The sequence below is a fragment of the Ranitomeya variabilis genome, chromosome 4 (assembly GCF_051348905.1).
Source record: "Ranitomeya variabilis isolate aRanVar5 chromosome 4, aRanVar5.hap1, whole genome shotgun sequence".
In the NCBI taxonomy this organism is placed as follows: domain Eukaryota; kingdom Metazoa; phylum Chordata; class Amphibia; order Anura; family Dendrobatidae; genus Ranitomeya; species Ranitomeya variabilis.
The window spans coordinates 177,708,057-177,735,741 of record NC_135235.1 but is presented as its reverse complement, the minus strand read 5'-3'; the positions used below and the strand labels follow the sequence as shown (position 1 = coordinate 177,735,741).

The following is a 27,685-nucleotide window of genomic DNA, read 5'->3' as shown; positions in this document are numbered from 1 at the left end:
TAGTCCCGATTCCATGTATAACTATCAGGTCATTCCGGGTGCACCTAACCACTAGGTCCATAACACTCATCACCAGATCTTAACTCTTGGGGTGGAGGTTATACTGAAGAGACTCAGATACCTGAGGCACACACGGAATGTACTGTGTACTATCAGTGAATATGTAGAGATCACTGCACACGTACAGGAGAAAAGTATGCTTGCAAGTGAAAGTTTATTTATAGTGGTTGTGAGGTCAAGCGACTGGTAAATTTTTTGACGTTTCGGCCAACACGTAGCCTTGGTCACAACGTCGCTAATATGCAGAGTTAAGTCTTCGTTCAAGGTTTAACCAAGAAAGTAGTTGATGCCAGGTTATATCCATGTAATCTCCATGGGAAGTCAAGTGATTCAGGTTGGAGGAACCCTCCTTGGCATAAGTGCAGTGGATGGCTGTGACGGTCGCGTGCCAGAGGCCTGTTGAAGTATTAGGTACAGGGGATATGGTATGGAGTCCAAGACCAAGAATAATTTCAAAGGTGCTCCTCAAGATGCAACGCCCCTGTGTGTGCCAGTCCACGGAATGCTGTATCAGTGTATCGCTGATATGGTGGTGTCCAGAGTGGAAGACCGAGCTTCAGTGCGCAATGCGACCCTCTAGGTTGTGCCTGGCGTTTTCAAGCAGGGTGTGGGGGTCCTGACACAGCTGTGTCTAGGAAGTGCTGGCGCTGGCGTAAGGCACCCCAATGGGTCCGGTGATGACACTTCCGTGTCTTGAGGTATGGCAGGCGCGGTCTGTGTACTATCAGGGCAGGAAAAGGAAGAGGGTGACTCTCAAGGTGAGGAGTGTGAGAACAGATAGGATGATGATGAGGTTGTAGATCACACTTGGTGTGAACCCAGAGGCATGCAGCTGAGTAGCTCAGCAGAGGAGGTGGAGGAGGAGGAAGACAAAGAGGTTACGTTGCTTCCCACACAGACACAGAGTGATGCAACTATGACTGGCACTGCATCCTCAGCCACAACTGTGGCTGTGGCCAGCACTGATTGCATGTCTACAGTTCGCAGGGGCAGGAAGGGTTGTCTAGCCTGGGCCTTTTTGGAGACCACAAATGATGACCCAACTCATGTTATTGGCCAAATTTGCAAAAAATTACCCAGTAAAGACAAAAATTGCAAAAAATTGACTACTACATGCATGAACTGGCACATACGAGATCAACGTGCCTTAGTATGGGAATCATACTATGCTAAAATGTGGACTACTGGGCCTCGCCAACCACCGGCCATCCCATCAACCGCATCTTTCGCTTTTTCCTCCTCCATCATCATGGCAAGTGTCAGGGTGAGTGACAGCCTGTCAGCTGTTATGGAATCGGACATGTCTGCTGTTTTTGTGTCACATAGCACAACACATCTTTCTCAATCCACCAGAACAGCTCCGCCTGCACCTCACTCACAGTCCAGCAGTTTGTCCTTTTCACTGTACTCCACCCTTTCTCAGCACAGCAGCCAGCTCTTGGTCACGCAGTTGTGGTCACATAAAAGAATGTTTTCTACTACACATGTAAAAGCTAAGAGCTTGAACTCTATCATCTCCAATTTGTTGGCCACAGACATGCTGCCTTTCCTCTAGTGGATCCAGACAGATTCTGAAAGTTGATGGCCATTGCAGTCCCCCAGTATCAGTTGCCCAGTCACCATTACGTTTCTAAGAAAGCTGTGCCTGCACTACCCCAGTAGGTCGCAGACAACATCACCTGTTCCCTAAAAAAATCTGGCAGAGGCAGACATACAAACATAGCAAACTGTTGTGAATTCCGTTCTTGGGCTCCCTCCTGTGGTCATGAATGGTACTTTGTTGAGTTCCATTCGTGGGCTCCCTCTGGTGGCTTTGAGTGATACTGCTGGCCTTTAGCTGGGCTCAGCTGCCTCGTTTTCTGCTATGCACTTTTCCTATTTAACTCCGCCTAGGTCTTTACTTGTTGCCAGCTGTCGTTGTATTCAGTACTGGTTCTGTTCACTCTGGGACTCCCCTGGTGACCTGTCTCCTTCAGGAGAAGCTAAGTTCATGCTAGTTCATTTTTGTTCATTGTTTTGGAAAATGTTTCTCAGTACATGATAAGTTCATTCCAGCTTGCTTATATGCTATTTTCTTGCTTGCTGGAAGTTCTGGGGTGCAGAGTTGCGCCCTCACATCGTGAGTCGGTGTGAGGGTCTTTTTGTATTCTCTGCGTGGATATCATTCATAGCATTTTGTACTGACCGCACAGTTCCCTTGCTATCTTCTTACTATTTAGGATTAGTGGGCCTCTTTTTGCTAAACCTGTTTTCATTCCTGTGTTCGTATTTTCCTCTTACCTCACCGTTATTATTTGTGGGGGGCTTCTATACTTTGGGGAAATTTCTCTGAGGCAAGTGAGGCTTTTTGTTTCTCTCTAGGGGTAGCTAGCTCTCCGGCTGTGAAGAGGCGTCCAGGGAGAGTTAGGTAACGCTCCACGGCTACTGTTAGTTGTGTGATAGGATCAGGGTTGCGGTCAGTATAGTTCCCACATCCCCAGAACTTGTCCTATATTTTTGGTTTAACTATCAGGTCATTTCCAGTGTTCCTAACCACCAGGTCCATAACAGTACAGTTGGCCCAAAAGTGTTAATGCATCGCAAAAGGGGGATAAGAGAGGTTTTCAGTTCATTTTTTTTTCTCTGCAGTGTGTTTTGCCTCTCTCCTCCCCTTAATCTCTGGGTGGTTCAGGACTCAGCTGCAGATATGGACATTCAGAGTCTGTCCTCTAGTGTGGATCATCTCACTGCAAGAGTACAAAGCATTCAGAATTATGTGATTCAGAATCCTATGTTAGAAACTAGAATACCAATTCCTGATTTGTTTTCTGGAGATAGATCTAGGTTTTTGAATTTCAAGAATAATTGCAAATTGTTTCTTGCTCTGAGACCCCGCTCCTCTGGTGACCCTTCTCAGCAAGTTAAAATTATTATTTCTTGGTTACGTGGTGACCCTCAAGATTGGGCATTCTCCCTGGCGCCAGGAGATCCTGCATTGCTAAATGTGGATGCGTTTTTTCTGGCGCTTGGATTGCTTTATGAGGAACCTAATTTGGTAGACCAGGCAGAAAAAATCTTGCTGGCTCTTTCTCAGGGTCAGGATGAAGCGGAGGTTTACTGCCAGAGGTTTAGGAAGTGGTCTGTGCTCACTCAATGGAATGAGTGTGCTCTGGCAGCGATTTTCAGAAAGGGTCTTTCTGAAGCCCTTAAGGATGTTATGGTGGGGTTCCCCACGCCTGCGGGTCTGAATGAATCAATGTCTTTGGCCATTCAGATTGATCGGCGTTTGCGGGAGCGCAAACCGGTGCACCATCTGGCAGTGTTTTCTGAGCAGAAGCCTGAGTCTATGCAATGTGACAGGATTCTGACCAGAATTGAACAGCAAAATCACAGACGTCAGAATGGGTTGTGTTTTTACTGTGGTGACTCCACTCATGTTATCTCTGACTGTTCTAAGCGCACTAAAAGGTTCGCTAAGTCTGTCACCATTGGTACTGTACAGCCTAAATTTATTTTGTCTGTTACTTTGATTTGCTCTCTGTCATCCTACTCAGTTATGGCTTTTGTGGATTCAGGTGCTGCCCTGAATTTGATGGATTTGGCATTTGCCAGGCGCTGTGGTTTCATCTTGGAGCCTTTGCAATTCCCAATTCCACTGAAGGGAATTGATGCTACGCCATTGGCCAAGAATAAGCCTCAGTACTGGACTCAAGTGACCATGTAAATGAGTCCTGCACATCGAGAGGTTATTCGCTTTCTGGTGTTACATAACTTGCACGACGTTGTCGTGTTGGGTCTGCCATGGTTGCAGGTTCATAATCCAGTCCTGGATTGGAAAGCAATGTCTGTGTCTAGTTGGGGTTGTCAAGGGGTACATGGCGATGTTCCTTTGGTATCAATTGCTGCTTCTACTCCTTCTGAAGTTCCTGAATTTTTGTCGGATTACCAAGATGTATTTGATGAGCCCAAATCCAGTGCCCTACCTCCTCATAGGGATTGTGATTGTGCTATAAATTTGATTCCTGGTAGTAAGTTCCCTAAGGGTCGACTTTTTAATTTATCTGTGCCAGAACATGCCGCTATGCGGAGTTATATAAAGGAGTCCTTGGAGAAAGGGCATATTCAGCCGTCCTTGTCACCCTTGGGAGCAGGGTTCTTTTTTTTTGGCCAAGAAGGATGGTTCTCTGAGACCCTGTATAGATTACCGCCTTCTTAATAAAATCACGGTCAAATTTCAGTACCCTTTGGTATATATATATACTTTGGGGAAATTTCTCTGAGGCAACTGAGGCTTTTTGTTTCTCTCTAGGGGTAGCTAGCTCTCCGGCTGTGAAGAGGCGTCCAGGGAAAGTTAGGTAACGCTCCACGGCTACTGTTAGTTGTGTGATAGGATCAGGGTTGCGGTCAGTATAGTTCCCACATCCCCAGAACTTATCCTATATTTTTGGTTTAACTATCAGGTCATTTCCAGTGTTCCTAACCACCAGGTCCATAACAGCAAACATTGGCAGGGACCTTACATCTCATTGACTGGTAACTGGGTGACTGTGATGTCTGTGGGGGCAGGCAAGCAAGGGGCTGCTCCACTAGTCTTGGAATCCCCAAGACTTGTGGGACAAACTGCTGTATCTATCACTGCCTCCACTTCCTCTTGGTCCTCCTCCTGCACCCGCAACCTCTCCCTTAATGAGACACGCATTCCAACAGTGCAGAGAGATTCCCCCATCTCCATACTGCATAGCCAGGGCTCACTGCAATCAGGAAGTGTGAAAATTAATATGCCTGGGAGATCGTAGTTGTACAGCTTAACAGTTATGGAGAGCTATCTCAGCCAAGTTACAGAAATGGCTGTCTAAACTGGACCCGGAGCCAGGTTACACTGTGTGCAATAACGGTGCAAACCTTGTAGCAGCTCCATGCCAGGATGACAAACGTGCCTTGCATGGCTCACGTCCTCAACCTGGAGGTACAGCAATTTCTCCGCCACTATCCTACTGTGTGCTTACTTCTGCTGATCACACCCTGAAGGTCAACTTGCGTAGCTACAGAGGTCTTTTGGCCAACCGGTAAACCATTTGATTTGCAATGTGCTGACATGGTGGAAATCCACTCTGCACACATTGCAGCAACTGTGGCAGCAGCGACAAGCCATGGTGCAGTATGTCCTTTTGAATTGTCTGGGCCAATGCAGCATGGACGTGGTGCAAATCAAGCTTGCAGAGTGGGCACAGATGAATGACCTCTGCACCCTACTGCAGTTTTGAAATGGATACTAAGATGGTTAGCGCTGATGATGCCATCATCTGCATCACCATTCAGGTCTTCTACATGCTGGATCACACTTTGAATAGTCTTCGGGAGGAGGTGGTGGTCCCAGATGAGGAGGTGAAAGCAAAGGAAGATGTGGAAGGGATAACAATATCTCTAAGTTCCGGACTGTCGTTGCACAAGCTCGTGCCATGGGAGGGTGGATTACAGTTATCGAGGGAGGGGCTCATGGTACAAGACAAACTGTTTCTGAAGGTGCAGGAGCTGAGAAAGAAATGGAGGAAGAATAGGAGGAAGAGGTGATGGGCACACAGAAGTCAGGATATGAAGAGGATATTGATCCTCTGTTTGTTTTCCATGGTTGGCAGAAGGGGATGGAGGAAGCAAGCTTGATTGTTACCCTGCCACCAACACAGTATGGACTTGGACCTCAAAGAAGCGCTCAAGACATGAGCACCTTCTTGCTGCACTATCTTCAACATGATGCCCATATTCTTAGGGTTACAAATAGTGCTGACTACTGGGTTGCCACTCTGTTAGATCCACGGTACAAGAGTACATTTTGCCACATGCTTACCACCCTGGAAAAGGATGCGCGCATGATGGAATATTGAAACACTCTTGTAGACAATCCTAAGAGTGGTTTTCCCCTAGACAGCAGTGAGACACACAGTGTGCATCGCAGTTATAGTCTTCCAACCCCATGAACGTGAATGCGTCACTGCAAAAACATTAGCAGCAACAGTAGCAGTGTAAATGGCATATGCAATTTCTGTGAACGACTGGAGAGGATGGTGCAGGAGTATTTCAAACTCAATATCAATGCAATCAGGGGGACTTTGGACCCTTTTGCATCTTGCTCTTCAAAAATGGGAGAGTGGCCTGAGCTCGCCTGTCATGCCTTGGAGGTTTTGTCTACAAGCAGATAATTGTGCCACCTGACTGTGGCTGGGAAAAAAACTGCTTCAGCTGTTGCATGAGATATCAGGGCTCCCAACAGAGAAGGCTTAGGCCGGCCTCACACTTGGCGTAAGACAATACGCCACGTATTATACGTCCGTACTACGGCCGTAATACGGAGAAATGTTCCCAAAATATTGATCCGTAGTCAGGGTGTGTCAGCGTATTTTGCGCATGGCATCCTCCGTATGTAATCCGTATGGCATCCGTACTGCGAGATTTTCACGCAGACTTGCAAAACCGACATCTAATAGATTTATGGGCTCAAATGTTCGTTAAAACATATATACAGTATATACACTCACCGGCCACTTTATTAGGTACACCTGTCCAACTTCTTGTTAACACTTAATTTCTAATCAGCCAATCACATGGCGGCAACTCAGTGCATTTAGGCATGTAGACATGGTCAAGACAATCTCCTGCAGTTCAAACCGAGCATCAGTATGGGGAAGAAAGGTGATTTGAGTGCCTTTGAACGTGGCATGGTTGTTGGTGCCAGAAGGGCTGGTCTGAGTATTTCAGAAACTGCTGATCTACTGGGATTTTCACGCACAACCATCTCTAGGGTTTACAGAGAATGGTCCGAAAAAGAAAAAAAATCCAGTGAGCGGCAGTTCTGTGGGTGGAAATGCCTTGTTGATGCCAGAGGTCAGAGGAGAATGGGCAGACTGGTTCGAGCTGATAGAAAGGCAACAGTGACTCAAATCGCCACCCGTTACAACCAAGGTAGGCCTAAGAGCATCTCTGAACGCACAGTGCGTCGAACTTTGAGGCAGATGGGCTACAGCAGCAGAAGACCACACCGGGCACCACTCCTTTCAGCTAAGAACAGGAAACTGAGGCTACAATTTGTACAAGCTCATCGAAATTGGACAGTAGAAGATTGGAAAAACGTTGCTTGGTCTGATGAGTCTCGATTTCTGCTGCGACATTCGGATGGTAGGGTCAGAATTTGGCGTAAACAACATGAAAGCATGGATCCATCCTGCCTTGTATGGAGCATCTTTGGGATGTGCAGCCGACAAATCTGCGGCAACTGTGTGATGCCATCATGTCAATATGGACCAAAATCTCTGAGGAATGCTTCCAGCACCCTGTTGAATCTATGCCACGAAGAATTGAGGCAGTTCTGAAGGCAAAAGGGGGTCCAACCCGTTACTAGCATGGTGTACCTAATAAAGTGGCCGGTGAGTGTATATATATATATATATATATATATATATATATATATATATATATATATATATATATATATATATATATATATATATATATATATATATATATATGTCATTGAGACACATATATATAGTCTGTATTTAGATTTACTTCAGCGCGATATCTGTGAAAAGCCGGTAATTCAATTGCCGGCTTTTCATTTCTCCTGCACAAACCCGACAGGATATGAGACATGGTTACATACAGTAAACCATCTCATATCCCCTTTTTTTTTGCATATTCCACACTACTAATGTTGGCGTGGGCTCCCGCGCAATTTTCTCCGCCAGAATGGTAAAGCCAGTGACTGAGGGCAGATATTAATAGCCAGGAGAGGGTCCATGGTTATTGGCCCCCCCGTGGCTAAAAACATCTGCCCCCAGCCACCCCAGAAAAGGCACATCTGGAAGATGCGCCTATTCTGGCACTTGGCCACTCTCTTCCCACTCCCTGTAGCGGTGGGATATGGGGTAATGAAGGGTTAATGCCACCTTGCTATTGTAAGGTGACATTAAGCCAGATTAATAATGGAGAGGCGTCAATTATGACACCTATCCATTATTAATCCAATTGTTTGAAAGGGTTAAAAAACACACACACATGATTTAAAAGTATTTTAATGAAATAAACACAGCGGTTGTTTAAATAATTTATTGCTCTCTCAATCCATTTCCAGGCCCTCGCTTGGCAAAATAATAAACGCACAAGATACATACCTTCTGCTGAACCGTCACGTCCCACGATGTAATCCATCTGAAGGGGTTAAAATAATTTACAAGCAGGAGCCCTGCTAATGCAGCTGTGTGCTCGTGCTTGTAATTCCCCGGCGAATGAATGAAATGTAGGTCATTGACCTACATTTCCTTCAGTCGCGGTTATGCGCCCCCTGGTGGATGTCCTCATATGACCTGGAGCGTGGGAAAAAGTTCCCAGGCTGCAGTTCATGAGAACATCCAGCAGGGGCGCATCACCGCGACTCAATGTAAGTACAGATCCAGCTTTCCTTTCAGCACCCGGGGGATTACAGACAAGAGCGAGTGGTTTATCGCAGCTCGTGCCTGTAATATTAGTTAACCCCTTCAGATGGATTACATCGTGGGAAGTGATCGGACATCAGAAGGTATGTATCTTGTGCGTTTATTATTTTGCCAAGCGAGGGCCTGGAAATGGATTGAGAGAGCAATAAATTATTAAAACAACCGCTGTGTTTATTTCATTAAACTACTTTGTAATCATGTGTGTGTGTGTTTTTTTAACCCTTTCCTACAATTGGATTAATAATGGATAGGTGTCATAATTGACGCCTCTCCATTATTAATCTGGCTTAATGTCACCTTACAATAGCAAGGTGGCATTAACCCTTCATTACCCCATATCCCACCGCTACAGGGAGTGGGAAGAGAGTGGCCAAGTGCCAGAATAGGCGCATCTTCCAGATGTGCCTTTTCTGGGGTGGCTGGGGGCAGATGTTTTTAGCCACGGGGGGGCCAATAACCATGGACCCTCTCCTGGCTATTAATATCTGCCCTCAGTCACTGGCTTTACCATTCTGGGGGAGAAAATTGCGCGGGAGCCCACGCCAATTTTTTCCGCCATTTAACCCTTTATTTTAGCAGCTACAGCGCTGAAATTTTGCACATACACACTACTAACATTAGTAGTGTGGAATATGCAAAAAAAAGGGGATATGAGATGGTTTACTGTATGTAAACCATGTCTCATATCCTGTCGGGTTTGTGCAGGAGAAATGAAAAGCCGGCAATTGAATTACCGACTTTTCACTAACACCGCTGCGTATTTCTCGCAAGTCACACTGCTGGTCCGTGTGGAATACGTATTTTTCTCGCCCCCATAGACTTTCATTGGTGATTTTTTTGCGCAATACGCTGACAAACGCAGCATGCTGCGATTTTGTACGGCCGTAGAAAGCCGTATAATACTGAACCGTAATATACGGCTAATAGGAGAACCCCATTGAGAATAATTGTGCCGTTTATTTTGCGAGTTTTACGGACGTAATTTCTGCGCTCTTACGTCCGTAAAACTCGCTAGTGTGAGGCCGGCCTTACACTACTCCCTTACCCACCTCGTCTTAATTGAAACCTCAACTAAAAGCTGAAAATGCTGGCCCAGACGCTGAAACCTCAAGCAAGAACCATTTCTGACTGCTTCTGTGCAATTATAAAATGTTCTACTGTGGGTCAATTGATCAGTCAACTACCTGTGTTAATATCTTTACATTTTTCTAACATTAGTGCTCTACCAAGCTGATATTTGGGCCACCTGAGTGTTGCTGGGAAAAAAAAAATGTAGCTGTTGCGTGGTATATCAGGACTCTCAGCAGAGAAGGCTTACACCGCTCCTTTAATCACCAGGTCCTCGCTGAAACTTTAATTCCATGCTGTAAATGCTAGCCCAGACCCTGATACCTCATGCATGACTCATGACTGACTGCTTCTGTGCCTTATAAAATGTTCTACTGTGGGTCAATTGATCAGTCAATTACCTGTGTTACTATCCTTACATTTTTCTAACAATAGTAGTCTATGAAACTGATATTTGTGCCACCTGTGTGTGACTAAGAAAGAAAATTGAGCGGTTAAATGAGGTATCTGGGTTCCCAGCAAAGAAGGCTTAGGCTATGTGCACACGTTGCAGTTTTTGATGCGGATGATCCGCAGCGGATTTGATGCTGTGGATCCGCAGCAGTTTTCCATGCGGTGTACAGTACAATGTTAACCTATGGAAAACAAAAACCGCAGTGCACATGCTGCGGAAAATTCAGCGCGGAAACGCTGCGGAAAAAAAGAAGTGGCATGTCACTTCTTTCTGCGGATTCCGCAGCGGTTTTCAACCTGCACCAATAGGAAAGTGCAGTTGAAAACCTGCAGAGGAATCCGCAGAAGAAACCGCGTGAAAATCCGCAGTGAAAACCGCAGTGGTTTTGCACTGCGGATTTTCCAAATCCGCTGCGGAAAAATCCGCAGCAAAATCCCCAACGTGTGCACATACCCTAAGGGTATGTGTCCACGTTCAGGATTGCATCAGGATTTGGTCAGGATTTTCCATCAGTATTTGTAAGCCAAAACCAGAAGTGGGTGATAAATGCAAAAGTGGAGCATATGTTTCTATTATACTTTTCCTCTAATTGTTCCACTCCTGGTTTTGGCTTACAAATACTGATGAAAAATCCTGACCAAATCCTGATGCAATCCTGAACGTGGACACATACCCTTAGGCTGTGTGCACACGTAGCAGATTTTTTGCGTTTTTTTCGCTATAAAAACGCTATAAAACCGTGAAATAAACGCTAACATTAAGCATCCTATGTAACAGAATGCAATCCGCATTTTTTGTGCACATGCTGCATTTTTTTCCTGAGCGGAATCGCAATCCAGAAAAAAACGCAGCATGTTCATTAAAATTGCGGAATCGCGGCGATTCTGCACACATAGGAATGCATTGATCTGCTTACTTCCCGCACGGGGCTGTGCAAACCATGCGGGAAGTAAGCAGATCAAGTGCGGTTGGTACCCAGGGTGGAGGAGAGGAGACTCTCCTCCACGGACTGGGCACCATGTATTTGGTAAAAAAAAAAAGAATTAAAATAAAAAATAGCGATATACTCACCTTCTGGCGGCCCGACCTTCTCAGCGGCTTCCGTGGTGTGTGTGAAGGACCTGTGATGACGTCGCGGTCACATGACCGCGGTCACGTGACCGCTACGTCAATGGAAGGTCCTGAACACACAGCATTAGGAACGGAAGCCGCTGAGGTGAGTATAACCTTTTTTTTTATTTTTTTATTATTTTTAAACATTCTATCTTTTACTATAGATGCTGCATAGGCTGCATCTATAGTAAAAAGTTGGTCACACTTGTCAAACACTATGTTTGACAAGTGTGAGCAACCTGTCAGTCAGTTTTCCAAGCGATGCTACAGATCGCTTGGAAAACTCTAGCATTCTGCAAGCTAATTATGCTTGCAAAACGCTAGTTTTCTGCGGGTATATGCATGCAAATTCTGCATGCGATATACCCGCAGCAGGAGGCGCAGAATTGCCGCGGAAATTTCCGCGGCAATTCTGCTACGTGTGCACTTAGCCTTAGGGTATGTGTCCACGGTCAGGTTTGCTTCAGGCTTTGGTCAGGATTTTATGCAGGTAAAATCCTGACCAAAAATGCACCTGAGGTCACTGGCAGGTCACCTGCGGTGTTCCTGCGTATTTTGCTCATTGTAGCAACATGCTGCGTTCTGAAAAAATGCAACGCATGTGCGTTTTTGCGGGAAAAATGCATGCCTTTTTTAATGCACAGTGGAGACAGGATTTCATTAAATCCCCTCCACTATGCTGTAACATCTGGACGCTGCGTTTTTGACGCTGCGGCTCAGCGCTGCGTCAAAAACGCAGCGTTTCCTGAACGTGGAAACATACCCTTACACTGCTTCCTTACCCACCTCACCTTATTTGAAACTTTAATTTAAAGCTCTAAATGCTGGCCCAGACACTGATGGTCCATGGTTGTCTGCTTCTGTACCATTATAAAATGTTTTACTGTGGGTCAATTGATCAGTGGGACAATTGAATAGCATTCTATAACGCTGTATATAAGCCCCAGGTCCAACCTGCAAGAGAAGAAAAATAAGTTTTATTATACTCACCCGGGGAGGCGGTCCTGTGCGGTCCGGTCCGATGGATGTCGCAGGTCCAGGTCTGGCGCCTCCCATCTTTGTGCGACGCCACCCTCCTGCTTCTTCATCGCTCATCGGCATCGGCACTCCTGCACAGGCATACTTCTCTGCCCTGTTGAGGTCAGAGTAAAGTACTGCAGTGCGCAGGCGCCGGGAAAGGTCAGAGAGGCCCAGCGCCTGTGCACTGCAGTACTTGGCTCTGCCCTCAACAGGGCAGAGAAGTATGCCTGTGCAGGAGCGCCGATGTCGGGGAGCGATGAAGAAGCAGCAGGGTGGCGATGCAAGAAGATGGGAGGCGCTGGACCTGGACCTGCGACACCCATCGGACCGGATCACAGCGGAACGCACCCCACTTGGTTGGATCAGGGCCTTATCTACAGCATTATAGAATGCTGAAGATAAGCCCTGAAAGGCAGTGGCTGCATCTTAGGCCGGCATCACACTGGCGAGTTTTACGGACGTAAGAGCGCAGAAATTACGTCCGTAAAACTCGCAAAATAAACGGCACAATTATTCTCAATGGGGCTGCTCCTATCAGCCGTATATTACGGTTCAGTAATATACGGCTTTCTACGGCCGTACAAAATCGCAGCATGCTGCGTTTGTCAGCGTATTGCGCAAAAAAATCGCCAATGAGAGTCTATGGGGGCGAGAAAAATACGGATTCCACACGGACCAGCAGTGTGACTTGCGAGAAATACGCAGCGGTGTTAGTGAAAAGTCGGTAATTCAATTGCCGGCTTTTCATTTCTCCTGCACAAACCCGACAGGATATGAGACATGGTTACATATAGTAAACCATCTCATATCCCCTTTTTTTTTGCATATTCCACACTACTAATGTTAGTAGTGTGTATGTGCAAAATTTCAGCGCTGTAGCTGCTAAAATAAAGGGTTAAATGGCGGAAAAAATTGGCGTGGGCTCCCGTGCAATTTTCTCCGCCAGAATGGTAAAGCCAGTGACTGAGGGCAGATATTAATAGCCAGGAGAGGGTCCATGGTTATTGGCCCCCCCGTGGCTAAAAACATCTGCCCCCAGCCACCACAGAAAAGGCACATCTGGAAGATGCGCCTATTCTGGCACTTGGCCACTCTCTTCCCACTCCCTGTAGCGGTGGGATATGGGGTAATGAAGGGTTAATGCCACCTTGCTGAAAAAGTGACTCAGGACAAAAAAAAAAATTATATCAGGGGAAGATGCTATTAGAGCATTGCCTTAGGGTGCCTCACTGTCCTGTAAATGCACACACGGATCAACAATAGCTTCTACAGCGCAGATGCGGCCGGTGCCATTTTCAAACTTTAATGAATATCAGGATTACATCAAACAAATTAATTAAATACACAATACATATGCGATCAGGCTGTACTGCAGAAGGGGTTTTTCCCCCTCAAGATATACTGTACAGGTCCTTCTCAAAAAATTAGCATATAGTGTTAAATTTCATTATTTACCATAATGTAATGATTACAATTAAACTTTCATATATTATAGATTCATTATCCACCAACTGAAATTTGTCAGGTCTTTTATTGTTTTAATACTGATGATTTTGGCCTACAACTCCTGATAACCCAAAAAACCTGTCTCAATAAATTAGCATATCAAGAAAAGGTTCTCTAAACGACCTATTACCCTAATCTTCTGAATCAACTAATTAACTCTAAACACATGCAAAAGATACCTGAGGCTTTTAAAAACTCCCTGCCTGGTTCATTACTCAAAACCCCCATCATGGGTAAGACTAGCGACCTGACAGATGTCAAGAAGGCCATCATTGACACCCTCAAGCAAGAGGGTAAGACCCAGAAAGAAATTTCTCAACAAATAGGCTGTTCCCAGAGTGCTGTATCAAGGCACCTCAATGGTAAGTCTGTTGGAAGGAAACAATGTGGCAGAAAACGCTGTACAACGAGAAGAGGTGACCGGACCCTGAGGAAGATTGTGGAGAAGGACCGATTCCAGACCTTGGGGAACCTGAGGAAGCAGTGGACTGAGTCTGGTGTGGAAACATCCAGAGCCACCGTGCACAGGCGTGTGCAGGAAATGGGCTACAGGTGCCGCATTCCCCAGGTAAAGCCACTTTTGAACCATAAACAGCGGCAGAAGCGCCTGACCTGGGCTACAGAGAAGCAGCACTTGACTGTTGCTAAGTGGTCCCAAGTACTTTTTTCTGATGAAAGCAAATTTTGCATGTCATTTGGAAATCAAGGTGCCAGAGTCTGGAGGAAGACTGGGGAGAAGGAAATGCCAAAATGCCTGAAGTCCAGTGTCAAGTACCCACAGTCAGTGATGGTGTGGGGTGCCATGTCAGCTGCTGGTGTTGGTCCACTGTGTTTCATCAAGGGCAGGGTCAATGCAGCTAGTTATCAGGAGATTTTGGAGCACTTCATGCTTCCATCGGCTGAAATGCTTTATGGAGATGAAGATTTCATTTTTCAGCACGACCTGGCACCTGCTCACAGTGCCAAAACCACTGGTAAATGGTTTACTGACCATGGTATTACTGTGCTCAATTGGCCTGCCAACTCTCCTGACCTGAACCCCATAGAGAATCTGTGGGATATTGTGAAGAGAAAGTTGAGAGACGCAAGACCCAACACTCTGGATGAGCTTAAGGCCGCTATTGAAGCATCCTGGGCCTCCATAACATCTCAGCAGTGTCACAGGCTGATTGCCTCCATGCCACGCCGCATTGAAGCAGTCATTTCTGCCAAAGGATTCCCGACCAAGTATTGAGTGCATAACTGAACATTATTATTTGATGGGTTTTTTGTTTGTTATTAAAAAACACTTTTATTTGATTGGACGGTTGAAATATGCTAATTTATTGAGACAGGTTTTTTGGGTTATCAGGAGTTGTAGGCCAAAATCATCAGTATTAAAACAATAAAAGACCTGACAAATTTCAGTTGGTGGATAATGAATCTATAATATATGAAAGTTTAATTGTAATCATTACATTATGGTAAATAATGAAATTTAACACTATATGCTAATTTTTTGAGAAGGACCTGTATATACTCGAGTATAAGCAGACCCGAGTATAAGCCAAGGCACCTAATTTTGCCGCAGAAAACTGGGTAAGCTTATTGACTCAAGTTTAAGCCAGGTTTGCATTGTCCCCTCATCCCTGTCCTGCTATGCATGGCTCGCCCCATCGCTGTCCTGCTATGTGTGGCTCCCCTGTTTTGCCCTGGTATGTGTGGCTCCTCATCTTGGTATGTGTGGCTCCCCCATCCTGTCCTGCTATGTGCGGCTCCTCCCTTCCTGTCCTGATATGTGTGGCTCCCCTGTCCTGGTATGTGTGGCTCACCCATTCTGTCGTGCTATATGTGGCTCCCACCTGTCCTGTCCTGGTATGTGTGGCTCCCCCTGTTGTATGCATGGCTCCCCCAGTCCCGCATGGCTCACCTCCCGTCCCATTGTATGCATGGCTCACTTCCCAACCCCCCCCCCTGTCCTATGCACCCTCCTCGAGCCGTCTCCATTGTTCAAGCGCGGCAGGTCTCCTGTGCTGAGCGGTAACGTGGTACCGCTCATTAAGGTAATGAATATGCGCTCCACACCTATGGGAGTGTAGACGCGTGCATATTCATTACCTTAATGAGCAGTACCACGTGACGGCTCAGCACAGGAAGGGCCGACGGGACGGAAATGCAGGGATGGATATACAGCGACGGTGCCAGGAGGGTGAGTATGATGTCTTCTGTTAGCTGGCTCCTGCCACTGCTTCGCCATTCCCCCTCCCCGCCGGCTTTCTGGACAATGACTAGTGTATAAGCCGAGGGGGGCGTTTTCAGCACAAAAAATGTGCTGAAAATCTCGGCTTATACACGAGTATATTAGGTATATTATATTCATTATGTAAACTGGGGGCAGGTCACTGAGGGATCAATGACCTGTCATAAGCCATGCAGATGAATACCTAATCAGAGCACCACATGAAGACAGGCTGCCCTGGAGAACGGGCGTATCACTAACTGAAAACTACAAATAAAGATTAAAGAACAACCACAAGACAAATTTTATCAACACTGGTATCATTTTAATCAGTATAAAGGCGCCGGCCTGACACTGTGTGTAGATTACAGCGCACAATCCAGCTGACAGGTTTCCTTCAAACACTCCAAATTCTCACCACCTCATGATCATTGGTCTCTCTAATAAACAATCTGTAGTACAGTGCCATGACACTCATTAGTTTAGTGCCATGTGTGTAATGTAATGAGCAATAAGAGGATGCAGGCTTTATTTAAAGTGGTAGTGGGACCCATTACCTACTTAGCAAGCCCCTGTGAGCTGCATTACTTGCAGACAGGAACTTTAGAAAACAACCTCAGTATAATTTTAGGAGTGAGAGAGATAGCGCCTCATGCGTCTGTGCCGACGACGATTTTGGATCCACCCAATCACAGCACAGAGAATGACACGTGGGGTGTATTCTACTTTATACATGGAGCTATGAGGAAACCCTGAGAAGTTTTTCAGCTACGTACGTATGAAAGCAGAGAACTTTGACTTGTTGGTGGAACGGATTGTCGCAAGAACTGATAAATATTACCGCTTCTCAGTTTCACCGGCGGAGCGTCTGATGGTGTCTATTAGGTAAGCAATATGGTGACTATTAGGTAAGCAATTTTTATTGTATCTCCTACTGTAAAAGCACACTTATAACTGTAATGTTGTTGCTGGTATTTTTTAATAATTATTTTATTGTATCTCCTACTGTTAAAGCTGACTTATAACTGTAGTGTTATTGCTGGTATTTTGTACTAACTTTTGCCTTATTTTTTTCACAGATTCCTTGCAACTGGTGAATCCCTTTCGTCAACTCCATTTTCAGCTTAGACTTGGAATTTCCACCATATCGGGAATAGTGAAGCACACCTACCGTGCATTGTGGGACTCTTTACATGGCGAATTTATACCACATTCCCACGTTTTTAAAGTGTCTGCAATGGGGCGTCATCTCTATGGAAACACCTTCCAATTTCCACTCCCAAGACCGCTCCCTGAAACCTCTGGGCCACCAATGACATTTGTATATGTTGGAGATGAAGCGTTCCAACTCTTGGAACACCTGCTTAAGCCATACTCAAGTAGTGGATTGACGGCAACTAAAAGAATTTTTAATTACCGCCTAACACGAGCACGAAGAATGGTGGAGTGCCCTTTTGGGATTCTAACAGCCATATGGCGAGTTCTGTTGACCACTATAAACCTGAAGGCTGTCATTGTTGACGAGGTGGTGAAAGCAGGGCCGGCTCCAGGTTTTTGAGGGCCCCAGGCGAAAGAGTCTCAGTGGGCCTCCTCTTTAACACATACCATGATTCATGATCGCATATAACACAGCCATGTAGTATATGACACAGCCCACGTAGTAGATAGCACAGCCACATACCATATAACAGCCCACGTAGTATATAACACGGCCCACGTAGTATATAGCACAGCCATGTAGTATATAGCACAGCCCATGTAGCATATAACAGCCCATATAGTATACAGCACAGCCACATAGTATATAACACAGCCCACGTAGTTTATAGAACAGCCATGTAGTATATAGCACAGCCCACATAGCATATAACAGCCCAAGTAGTATATAACATGGCCCACGTAGTATATAGCACAGCCATGTAGTATATAGCACAGCCCACGTAGCATATAACAGCCCATATAGTATATAGCACAGCCACATAGTATATAACACAGCCCACGTAGTATATAGAACAGCCATGTAGTATATAGCACAGCCCACATAGCATATAACAGCCCACATAGTATATAACATGGCCCATGTAGTATATAACACAGCCATGTAGTATATAGCACAGCCCACGTGGCATATAACAGCCCATATAGTATATAGCACACCCACATATTATATAACACAGCCCACGTAGTATATAGAACAGCCATGTAGTATATAGCACAGCCCACGTAGCATATAACAGCCCATATAGTATATAGCACAGCCACATAGTATATAACATGGCCCACGTAGTTTATAGAACAGCCATGTAGTATATAGCACAGCCCACGTAGCATATAACAGCCCACGTAGTATATAACACGGCCCACGTAGTATATAGCACAGACATGTAGTATACAACACAGCTCCCCTCCCCCCAAGAATGGCCCCTGCTGGTCAGGAGATAGCTTGTCTATGCGCTCGAGTACTGCCTGGAAAAAGAGGTGATTTGGCAATTTACTTCAAGAATACTGTTGTTGAGCAAATTAAATCCTGCAGTCATTTGCTCAGACAACAGTTTGAAACAGTTCTGGAAGGCTGCATTCAGATGCAAGAACTCGGGCGTATAGCTTTTTTCCTGACTCCTCTGGCGCTGCCGCCCAGCACCCACAGGTGTTCTAGAGGTGGCAGCAGTGTCAGAGGGGTGGGGTAAAGGAAAAGCTATATCTTCACCAGCAGCTTCATGTAACGAAGTCGGTCACGATGCACCAGCGCTGGTGGATGGGACCGAGGGACCAGATGTGAGGGAAGGTTGGGAAAGTGTAGATGGATCGGGTCTGTCGAAGTATACCGTGGTGGCGGACTCCTGAGGGATCGCTCCAGAAGGGTTCAACTCTACAGGCTCCCGAGTTCTGCAGATGGTGCTGTGGAACAAAGAAAAAAAATGTTAATATATTGATATTGCAAAAAAGTGTTAGATATGTAAACATTTTTTATTAAATGGGTGGGTAATATTTACCTTCTGCTCACCATCGTCGACCGGAGGAATGACAGGGTTCTAGCATACTTATACTTGCTCCTGCGTCCTCCCAATCCACTCGGGGCCTGCATCTCCTTGTTGAACTCCTTCTTGAATCGATCCCTGATTGACCGCAACTGCTTTACACCTCTTTTGCCTGCAAAGTGAAAGCACAAATTGGTTAGTATACAACACATTACATCCAGCAAAATAACTGAACTGTGAATACTTACGCACTTGATTTTGGGCCCGAACATCAAGGTCCTCCCAGAGGTCCACAACTTCGTGGCAAACTTCCTCCCAGAGCCTATGGGTCACACCAAGATCTGCGTGGCGGCAGTCCCCCATATTCCACAGCGGCTCCCGCTCTCGGATTACATCGATGAGGAGTTTGATGTGTAGCCTGGCCTCCTCACCGTCCGAGTCAGGACCATGCTGTGAAGCCAGTTAAAAAACACAAAAAACAAAGACATTAGACTCAAAACAACAACATAAAGTTGGCAAATTAAAAATGGTACTTACTCGATGGCGACCGCCCTGACGATCACGCCGACGACCCTGGGAGGCGCTTTGAGGACCTCTTGATTGAGCCCCGGAATCGGAAGACTAAAAGAGAAAAATTATGTGCTTGGATGTAGGCTTATGTGTTGTGTGTTCTGTGATGTCTGTAATGATCTGTTTTTATGTGTTGTGTACTGTGATGTCTGTGATGATGTGGTTCTGTGATGCATGTAAGATACTTACTAAACGCGAGCCCACTCCGGGTATTTCTCCATCCTGTCCGTCTCCTTCTGGAAGCACCTCTGATGCTGCAGCTTCCTGTTAAGAAAAAACAAAAAGATATATATTTACCTCACAGTGCTGATGATGCGAGGGAGGGAGGGCTCCCAGAAGAAGACATAGTAGGCTGCAGTTGGCTGCTGGCCTGGTAGACTGTGGCTGGCTGCTCGGCTGAATGGCCTGGTAGGCTGTGGCAGTCTATGGCTTGCTGCTGGCCTGGTAGGCTGTAGTGGGCTGTGGCTGGCTGCTGGCCTTGTAGGCTGTGGCTGGCTGCTAGCCTGGTAGGCTGTAGCTGGCTGTGGCTGGCTGCTGGCCTGGTAGACTGTGGCTGGCTGCTGGCCTGGTAGGCTGTAGCTGGGTGCTGGCCTGGCTGCCCTAATGTGCTGTGGTAGGCTGTAGATGGCTGCTGGCCTGGCTTACCTGGTAGGCTGTGGCAGGCTGTGGCTGGCTGCTGGCCTGGTAGACTGTGGCTGGCTGGCCTGGTAAGCTGTGGCTGGCGGCTGGCTGGCCTGGTAGGCTGTGGCTGTCCTGGCTGTCCTGGTAGGCTGTGGCTGGCGACTGGCTGACCTGGCTGGCCTGGTAGGCTGTAGCTGGTGGCAGGCTGGCCTGGCTGGCTGCTGGCAGGCTGTGGCTGGTTTCAGCTCTGGTGGCAGGTTTCAGCTCTGGCGGCAGGTTTCAGCTCTGGCGGCAGATCTGTCTTGATTGCTTGATGATTGGTAAATGGATGAGCCCTATTAGCAGGCTTTATATACACCTTTCCTAATTGGGGGCTGGCCAATTGTATCTGAGCATGCACAGTTAGAAAAACCGGAATCCGGCGCCGGAATCTATCAAGTGACGGATCCGGTGCCTTCCGGCTCCAATAGGCTTCCATTATAGCAAAAGCCAGGCTGTCTGGTTTTTCGCCGCAGACAAAAAACGTAACTTTGTACGTTTTTTCCAGACGCCGGAAAAACAATTTTCGCCGGATCCGCAAAAGACGGACGAAACGTGAGGCCATCCGGCGCTAATACAAGTCGGATCCGGTGTTTTCAAAATTTGCCGGATTGAGTCTGACGGCAAAAACCTGATGTGTGAAAGCAGCCTAAAGCCACTTTCACACATCAGTTTTTTAGAATCAGTCACAATCCGTCAAAGTGTTGAAAAGACGGATCCTGTGCAGATTGAAAAAATAAGTTTTTTTGATGGATCCGTCAAAGCAGCTGCCGCTGGAATTTAAAGGAACAGAATTCTGGGGAGAGAGAGAGATTCCCTGAATGGAAAAATGGGTTAAATTAAAGGAATAGAAATTCTTCCAGGCATGCTCAGTTTCAAACAACAGAATCCATTGCTGGATTCCATATTTTCACGGACAGCGACAGATTATAGCCAACGACGGACGGCGCAGGATCTGTTGCCGTCCGACTTTTCGACGTACACAAAAAAAGTTACTTTGTCCTTTGTCTCCGGCCGACGGACAAAGACTTTACATCCGTCACAATCCGTCGCTAAAATAAGTCTATGAGAAAAAAACGGATCCAGCAGCAACATTTGCTGGATCAAAAAAGACAGATTGTGACTGATGGCAAAAAAACTGATGTGTGAAAGAGGCCTAAGGCTACTTTCACACTTCCGTCGGTACGGGCCCGTCGCAATGCATCGGACCGACGTACCGACGGACGTTGTGAAATAACTGCAAGACGTGGAAAAACTGCATCCACTGCCCATTCTGCAGTCCGGGGAGGAGGGGGCGGAAAATGGGGGACAAGTCGCACAAAAAAAAGTTAAATTGAACTTTTTTTGTGCGTCGCGTCTGCCAAAACATGTGAGCCCATCCGTCGCTAATACAAGTGTATGGGCAAAAAACGCATCCTGCGAGCACATTAGCAGGATCCGTTTTTTGCCCATAACGACGGATTGCGACGGAGGACAAAAGAATATGGGAGGTGGAGCCGCATATTCATCACTGTAATGAGCGGTACCACGTGTTTGTTGCATCCAAAGCACTGCTGGCTATTGAACGCAGGTGAATCCGTATGTGTTCACTGAACCGTGTGGATTCAGTGCGTCCAATACATTGTGTTGGAGAAATTGACATGCTGTGGTCTGGAGAGACGCAATGCATGCCAGTCACCGCGGGTGAGCCGCGGGCATCAGTGGACGCATAGTGGACATGGTATTTCTTGAAATTCCATCCACTACGCTGTAACATCTGGACGCTGCGAGTTGGACGCTGCACAAGTATGCAGCATCCATCTAGCAGCATTTGTTGATTGTCTGCACATACCCTAATTTTGTTTTACAGAATTTCATTTTGGCAGGGACAAATCCTGCTTTTGTTTCAAATACCTATATCCCTCTCTGCTACGCACTGTACTAAGAAGCATGCCAACCCAAAGAAATAACACAAAATGCAAACTGGAAAGGCAGGTCAGCATAAAGAATGAAAAGCAAAACATCCACTATGAACACATTGGACATAGCAATCTGTAGAGAACAAGTTGTACCACTGGAGGGCAGCACTTCCTCACAAATGATTCCTCGGTGATGGTAGAAATACAGATTATGCTGCTCATTGGTCTAAAATCAGTACAGATGTGTGAATCCGTAATCTAATTGTTCACAATTCCTTTGCAGTGTGCTCTGTACACATCTCACTTTTACTAAACAAAATATTTATATGACCAATACTTTTCCCAGCTTTGTATTTGATTGATTTCATATGGGATCCATCAAAGCAATAGTGGTCATCTAAGCTTCTGGTCACATTGGAAGAATGGACTCACAATCATACAAGGTATTACAGAATCCTATAAATAATCAGTTCTATGATATTTTTCTAATTGAAGCTTTGTGCTACTATACTTTTGCCAATAAAGAACTAAACCTTCTTATTCACTAACAAATATAATTGAACAATAGTGTAACCAAACTCTGATGGAACCATAGCAGAAAACACAAATTTGTGCTAGTATTTTTGTTGTACTCATACTTTTCAGTAGCTGAGGCTCACAATAATTATCTACTTTAAGCATAAAATAATTGTTCCGAAAGTTCCTTAGAAATACATACAGTATGTCTTGGACTCATTCCCACTCTAACTTTGAACCACACAATTCCCATAAAAATCACCTAAGAATGCCAAGAAAAGCGAGGTTTTGCTAAGCCCTACTCTAAATCGTTGCTGTTGTCAGGTATGTTATGGAGTGCCAAGCCTGGACTATAGGGGAAAGTGGGCATTCCAGGGGTCTCAAGCATCCAACCTTCAAGAAGTGCCCTCCAAACACTTATGCGTTAAGTCTGCCATTGTTCAGCACAGTAATTATGGACTAGACGCTATGGCAAATGTCTTGGCTGCTGATTTATGCGCCATATGGCCATTGCTTGGCCACTGTATTTAGTCAAATGATTTCCTGAAATCTCCAAAGCCTGTGATGTGGGCAGAAGCAGAGTCAATATGTGTGCAAGTAACATAGGCATTACTACAGCAATCACTGGTGTCTACTTACCCAGCCAGCTCCTGTTTAAATACACAGACACAAACACAGGAGGCACTGTGAAGAAGTCTACTACGGAGTTCACTTCCAGCCAAAACCACAGCTTGTCATTGGCAGCGATAAACTGTGAACACAAGGGGGTTTAAAGGTCACATGAAGGGCACATTGTAAGAAGGTCAAGGCCAGATCTGATTCTGAGAACGGTTGTGGAGAGTATCCTCACTGGCCGTCTCATGTCAGCACAATGGATTCAACACAACAAGCCACAATCATTTCTAGATGGGCCTTTATCCTAAAAACAGGAGTTGTTCATTTTCTTATGGGCAGCATGCATGTTTCAGTACCAAAAAAGTGCATGATAATAACATGTAAATAATGAGCGCATGCCGAATATTTATGTCTTTATTGTATTATCAAGCACTCCTATAAAACATGCCCTAAGAAAGTCAGAAGCTTCTTTAGGATAAGGGCCCATCTAGAAAAAAGAGTCATGGATCATCGTGTTTCTACATTTACATCATATACAGCGGGTGAAATAAGTATTGAACATGTCACCAATATTCTAAGCACATGTATTGCTAAAGGTGCTATTGACATGAAATTCTCACCAGATGTCAGTAACAACCCATCCAATCCACACAGGCTAAGAAATCACCACAGATGTCCCGACATTATGTGTAATAATAATGAGAAACGACAGAGGGAAGAAGTATTGTACACATGAAGAAAGAGAGGTGCAAAAAGCCATGGAAAGTCATGACCAGAGTGAAAATCTATCAGAAATAAGAAAGCAATCCTGCCACTTGGTGAAAAAGAATATCTGCTGGTTCAACTGATGGCCTATAAAAAGGTGTCTCATTACCAAGGTGCCACACAAGAAACACCTCATGATGGGTAAAACCAGTGAGCTGAAGGCTGCGGTCTGTACTCTCTTATGAGTATAAGACATTATGTTGCTTCAGGCAGGTCCTTTTTACAAAGAACGCTCATTCATGCATTCACTGTGTGAGGTGTGGAGCTCTCTGGCCACAGGTACACCGAGAGGTGTAGCAGAGAGGAGTGAGAACCTTGTGTGCAGCTAAGGACCTCGCACAGTGTATGCCAGAGGTGTCAAACTGCATTCCTCGAGGGCCGCCAACAGGTCATGTTTTCAGGATTTCCTTGTATTGCACAGGTGATAATTTAATTACCTGCACAGAATGATTCCAGCACCTTGTGGAATGCTAAGGAAATCCTGAAAACATGACCCGTTGGCGGCCCTCGAGGAATGCAGTTTGACACCTATGGTGTATGCATTAATGAGTGTTCTCTGCAAACTCTATCAATCAAGAGGGGGGAGGCAACCTCATGGAAATAACAGCGGGAAGAATGGTGACTGTTCCAAGGGTTAATAATGAGCACCCAAATTAGCACTCGGAAAAACTGTACAGCACTGATAATGGAAGTGGCAAATTTGGAAGTAAAGATGCGTTTTTATAGGGCCTGCACCCTCTACAAGGCATTCTGCTTAGATTTGTATGGAGGTATGTATCAGTGACAAGTCTCCTTTTATGGAATTTAAGAGAAACCCAATGTTAAAAGGATCCAAGTTTCACATAAGGGCTATTTAGGATATTTTCTTTCTAGCATAGTACAGGAAAAGCTTACATAATATCAGTGGCAAAATGAACAAGGATTTTATCCACTAGCCCAAAATGCAGATCTTAGGTTGGCCAAATTAGGGCTCTATGAATTCTAAAACATCTTGCCACTAGTTTTGTAGAACTTGACTTTCTCAGCATGGATCAGTAACAAGTTTGAGGATTCTACTGAGGTCATACTACAGGAGGCGGAGTCTCGTGTAGATCTATGCCTGGTCCGTAGCCCTGAACAGCTCATTTACAGTCATAGAAGAACATGGATATCTCTGGAGTAAGACATCGGATCGCAGATATCAAGATATATTAGTCACCTTCCTATGACCTACATGTCCTTATTGACGGCTTAGGAGGGTTGATCCTACTGACAGATTCCCTTTAAGTAAGAGTAAATGACAATTCTAGTGTATACTCCAAGTTTATTAGTGTAAACCAAAACTGTTACCATCCTCATAGCACACTAAATTCTCATCCTCAGGGGAATAAACAAAGGGCTGTAAGACATAGGAAAGATATTATGATGACATCTTCTACTGGAGAATTCCTAGGAGCTACATGGGCTCAGCACATTGTGAGTAGTCAATGTTTGGCAAAGCCAGAACCACTGCATAACCTCCTCTTCTTCTTTCTCAAATAAATATGAATGATTGTCATTGAGAACTTTGAGTTTTTCAATTTTCAAGATCTCATCTTGTAGTTATTACTTCCAGAGGATGAAAATCGGTCCCAGTCATGTGACAATCACACATGTACAAGGCTCAATACCAGACACAGCTCTGGTAACTATAGTGCAAATGCTCTTTCATCTATGCATCCATCTGAACCAAAATTTATCCTCTGGAAATAAGCAGAAAATGTTTTTTTTTTTTTTGTTTTTTTACACAAAGTCCTGTAAAATAATGTCAGAACTTTTCACCATGCAATGAAAACAGTGTATTGCTAAAGCCAGAAAATCCCTTTAAGCGCCTGTCTTCTTTATCATTCATTTTCTGTACTACCAAAAGCTCCTGTTCCATCTTTTATAATGTTTTAACATGTTAAAAATGGAACTTACCCTCAGTCCAAAATATAGCAGGAAGAAGATATTGAAGGCCATATCTATCTGAAGAGTGAAGTCCTTGTAGAAGTTTTGGCAGGTTTCAATAGGGCTGAAAAGACACGTCAGATAATAAATAAGTTATTTATTTTGATATATCAAATGTTTTCCACAACTCAAAAACACATAATTAAAGGGAACTGCTGAAAAAAAAAGCCAAAAAAAAGCCAGTTGCAGCAATCAGCAGTCGTGTAGGGAATGAATGGAATGGTGGTTGGCATACACAGTGCTGCTCCATTTTAATAGAGATCACAATGCCCCAATCAAGAGAATAGTGGGGTCCTAGCAATCAGACCCTTACTAATCCATTAGGTAATACAATATTGAACCAATGTAATGTAATAAAACAATTATACAATTTAATACAATTTAAAGGGTTTGTCTTATAATGAACACTGGTGGTATATCTCTAGAATATGTAACCAATCACCGGTTGATGCGGACCCAACCACTGGGACCCCTGTAATCACAGCAGCAATGTTAGGAAAGCAGATTTTGTATCCTGTTAGCCCTACCTGGCTTCGGATCACTTGGTCATCCTTTGACTATAATAGCCTATTGGAAATAGCTGAGCTGAGCCTGTGAGGGTGGACGGGCTCTGGCAGCTGTAATATGCCATCAATGTCAGAAATTAGACAGCATCTTTAAGGAATGTCTCACATTTTAAAGTATGATAACCAAAGGAATGAGTTAGCAAAATGTTTTGTTAAAAGAAAGATCTTAAAAAATCATGCCAGAGATGCCAATATGTCCTTTGGTTCTATATAATGATTAAAATCTACTTATGTGTGAGAAATGAAGATATCGTTTAATAAAATATATTCAATATTTCATAGTTTTACATTATGAATTATTAACATATATTGTTACCACTTTATGGTTCTAAAGAAAAAACATGGTCAATATTACTCAAGCACAATCACAGAGAAGCTCCTTCATAAACACAGTCATGTCCTAGTTCTGTGAGAGCTATCATTCATAACCAATGATTTAAGTTTCTGACCCATTCCCTATACAGATCAAGATGTGATGTCTGCCTTCATGTCTCCTTACACAAACTCAGCCTGTATACTCTGTCAGAGGCCGTTAGCGCCAAAGGGATACCTTGGATAGACTTGGCGCCAGCCTCTCTATTTGGGTCACACTAGAAACTTGAGCCTTTGGCAAGGATGGTCAAACTGTTTCAGGAGGTATGGAAAAAGGCAAAATCATCAGGTAGAACAATGGTCAGAAAGCAACCAGAGGTCTGAAAAAATAATCACTAGAATAACAGAAGACAATGAAGTGAACCACAACTAGTAAAGCTAAAACTGGCAACTCCGAGCAGTGACCTGGGACTTTTAGTAGGGTTTGGAGCTTTCCAAACTAGCCAAAGCATGGAGAGGATTACTCCAACTGGACAGCATACAAGCCTATACTGCCAGATCAGAGACACCCTAGGCTCCATATTTGGACAAAGCATGTGCGGCCCAGAGCTTCCAGTTTCAATGTCTCCTCCTACACCAGCATCGCCCACAGAATTAATAGAGTCTGGTGACAGAAGCAAATGTTGTTGGAGCAGGTCCAGGATGAGATGTGACATAGCCTTATAAATGTCTATGAGACTGTTTAAGTCGGGTCAACAGACTAGTAGCCAGAATGTACATCATGTTTCTTACAGGGGTTTTTGATTGTAGCCTAAATGGTTTCTGAAAGACCTTAGAGAAACGTTCCTGGGAGCCAAGATTTTTTGGAAATCTTTTTTTGTTAGTGCATTGAACAGCAAGGTGGATTGTTACTGAGGGGAAAAAGAAAAAAAA

The 27,685-nt window shown here is 44.9% G+C and overlaps 1 protein-coding gene across 26 annotated transcripts in view; it reads right to left on the bottom strand.

The window, feature by feature from the left end:
- KCNMA1 (potassium calcium-activated channel subfamily M alpha 1) overlaps positions 1-27,685 on the bottom strand; it is a 1,075,276-nt gene that overhangs the window by 485,043 nt on the left and 562,548 nt on the right. For all 26 annotated transcript variants that reach the window (XM_077259420.1, XM_077259433.1, XM_077259414.1 and 23 more), the window contains exons 4-5: positions 25,845-25,938; positions 23,166-23,277 (exon numbers count right to left, since the gene is read on the bottom strand). In XM_077259420.1, coding sequence (XP_077115535.1) covers positions 23,166-23,277; positions 25,845-25,938 — 206 coding nt within the window. The remainder of the gene's footprint in view (positions 1-23,165; positions 23,278-25,844; positions 25,939-27,685) is intronic.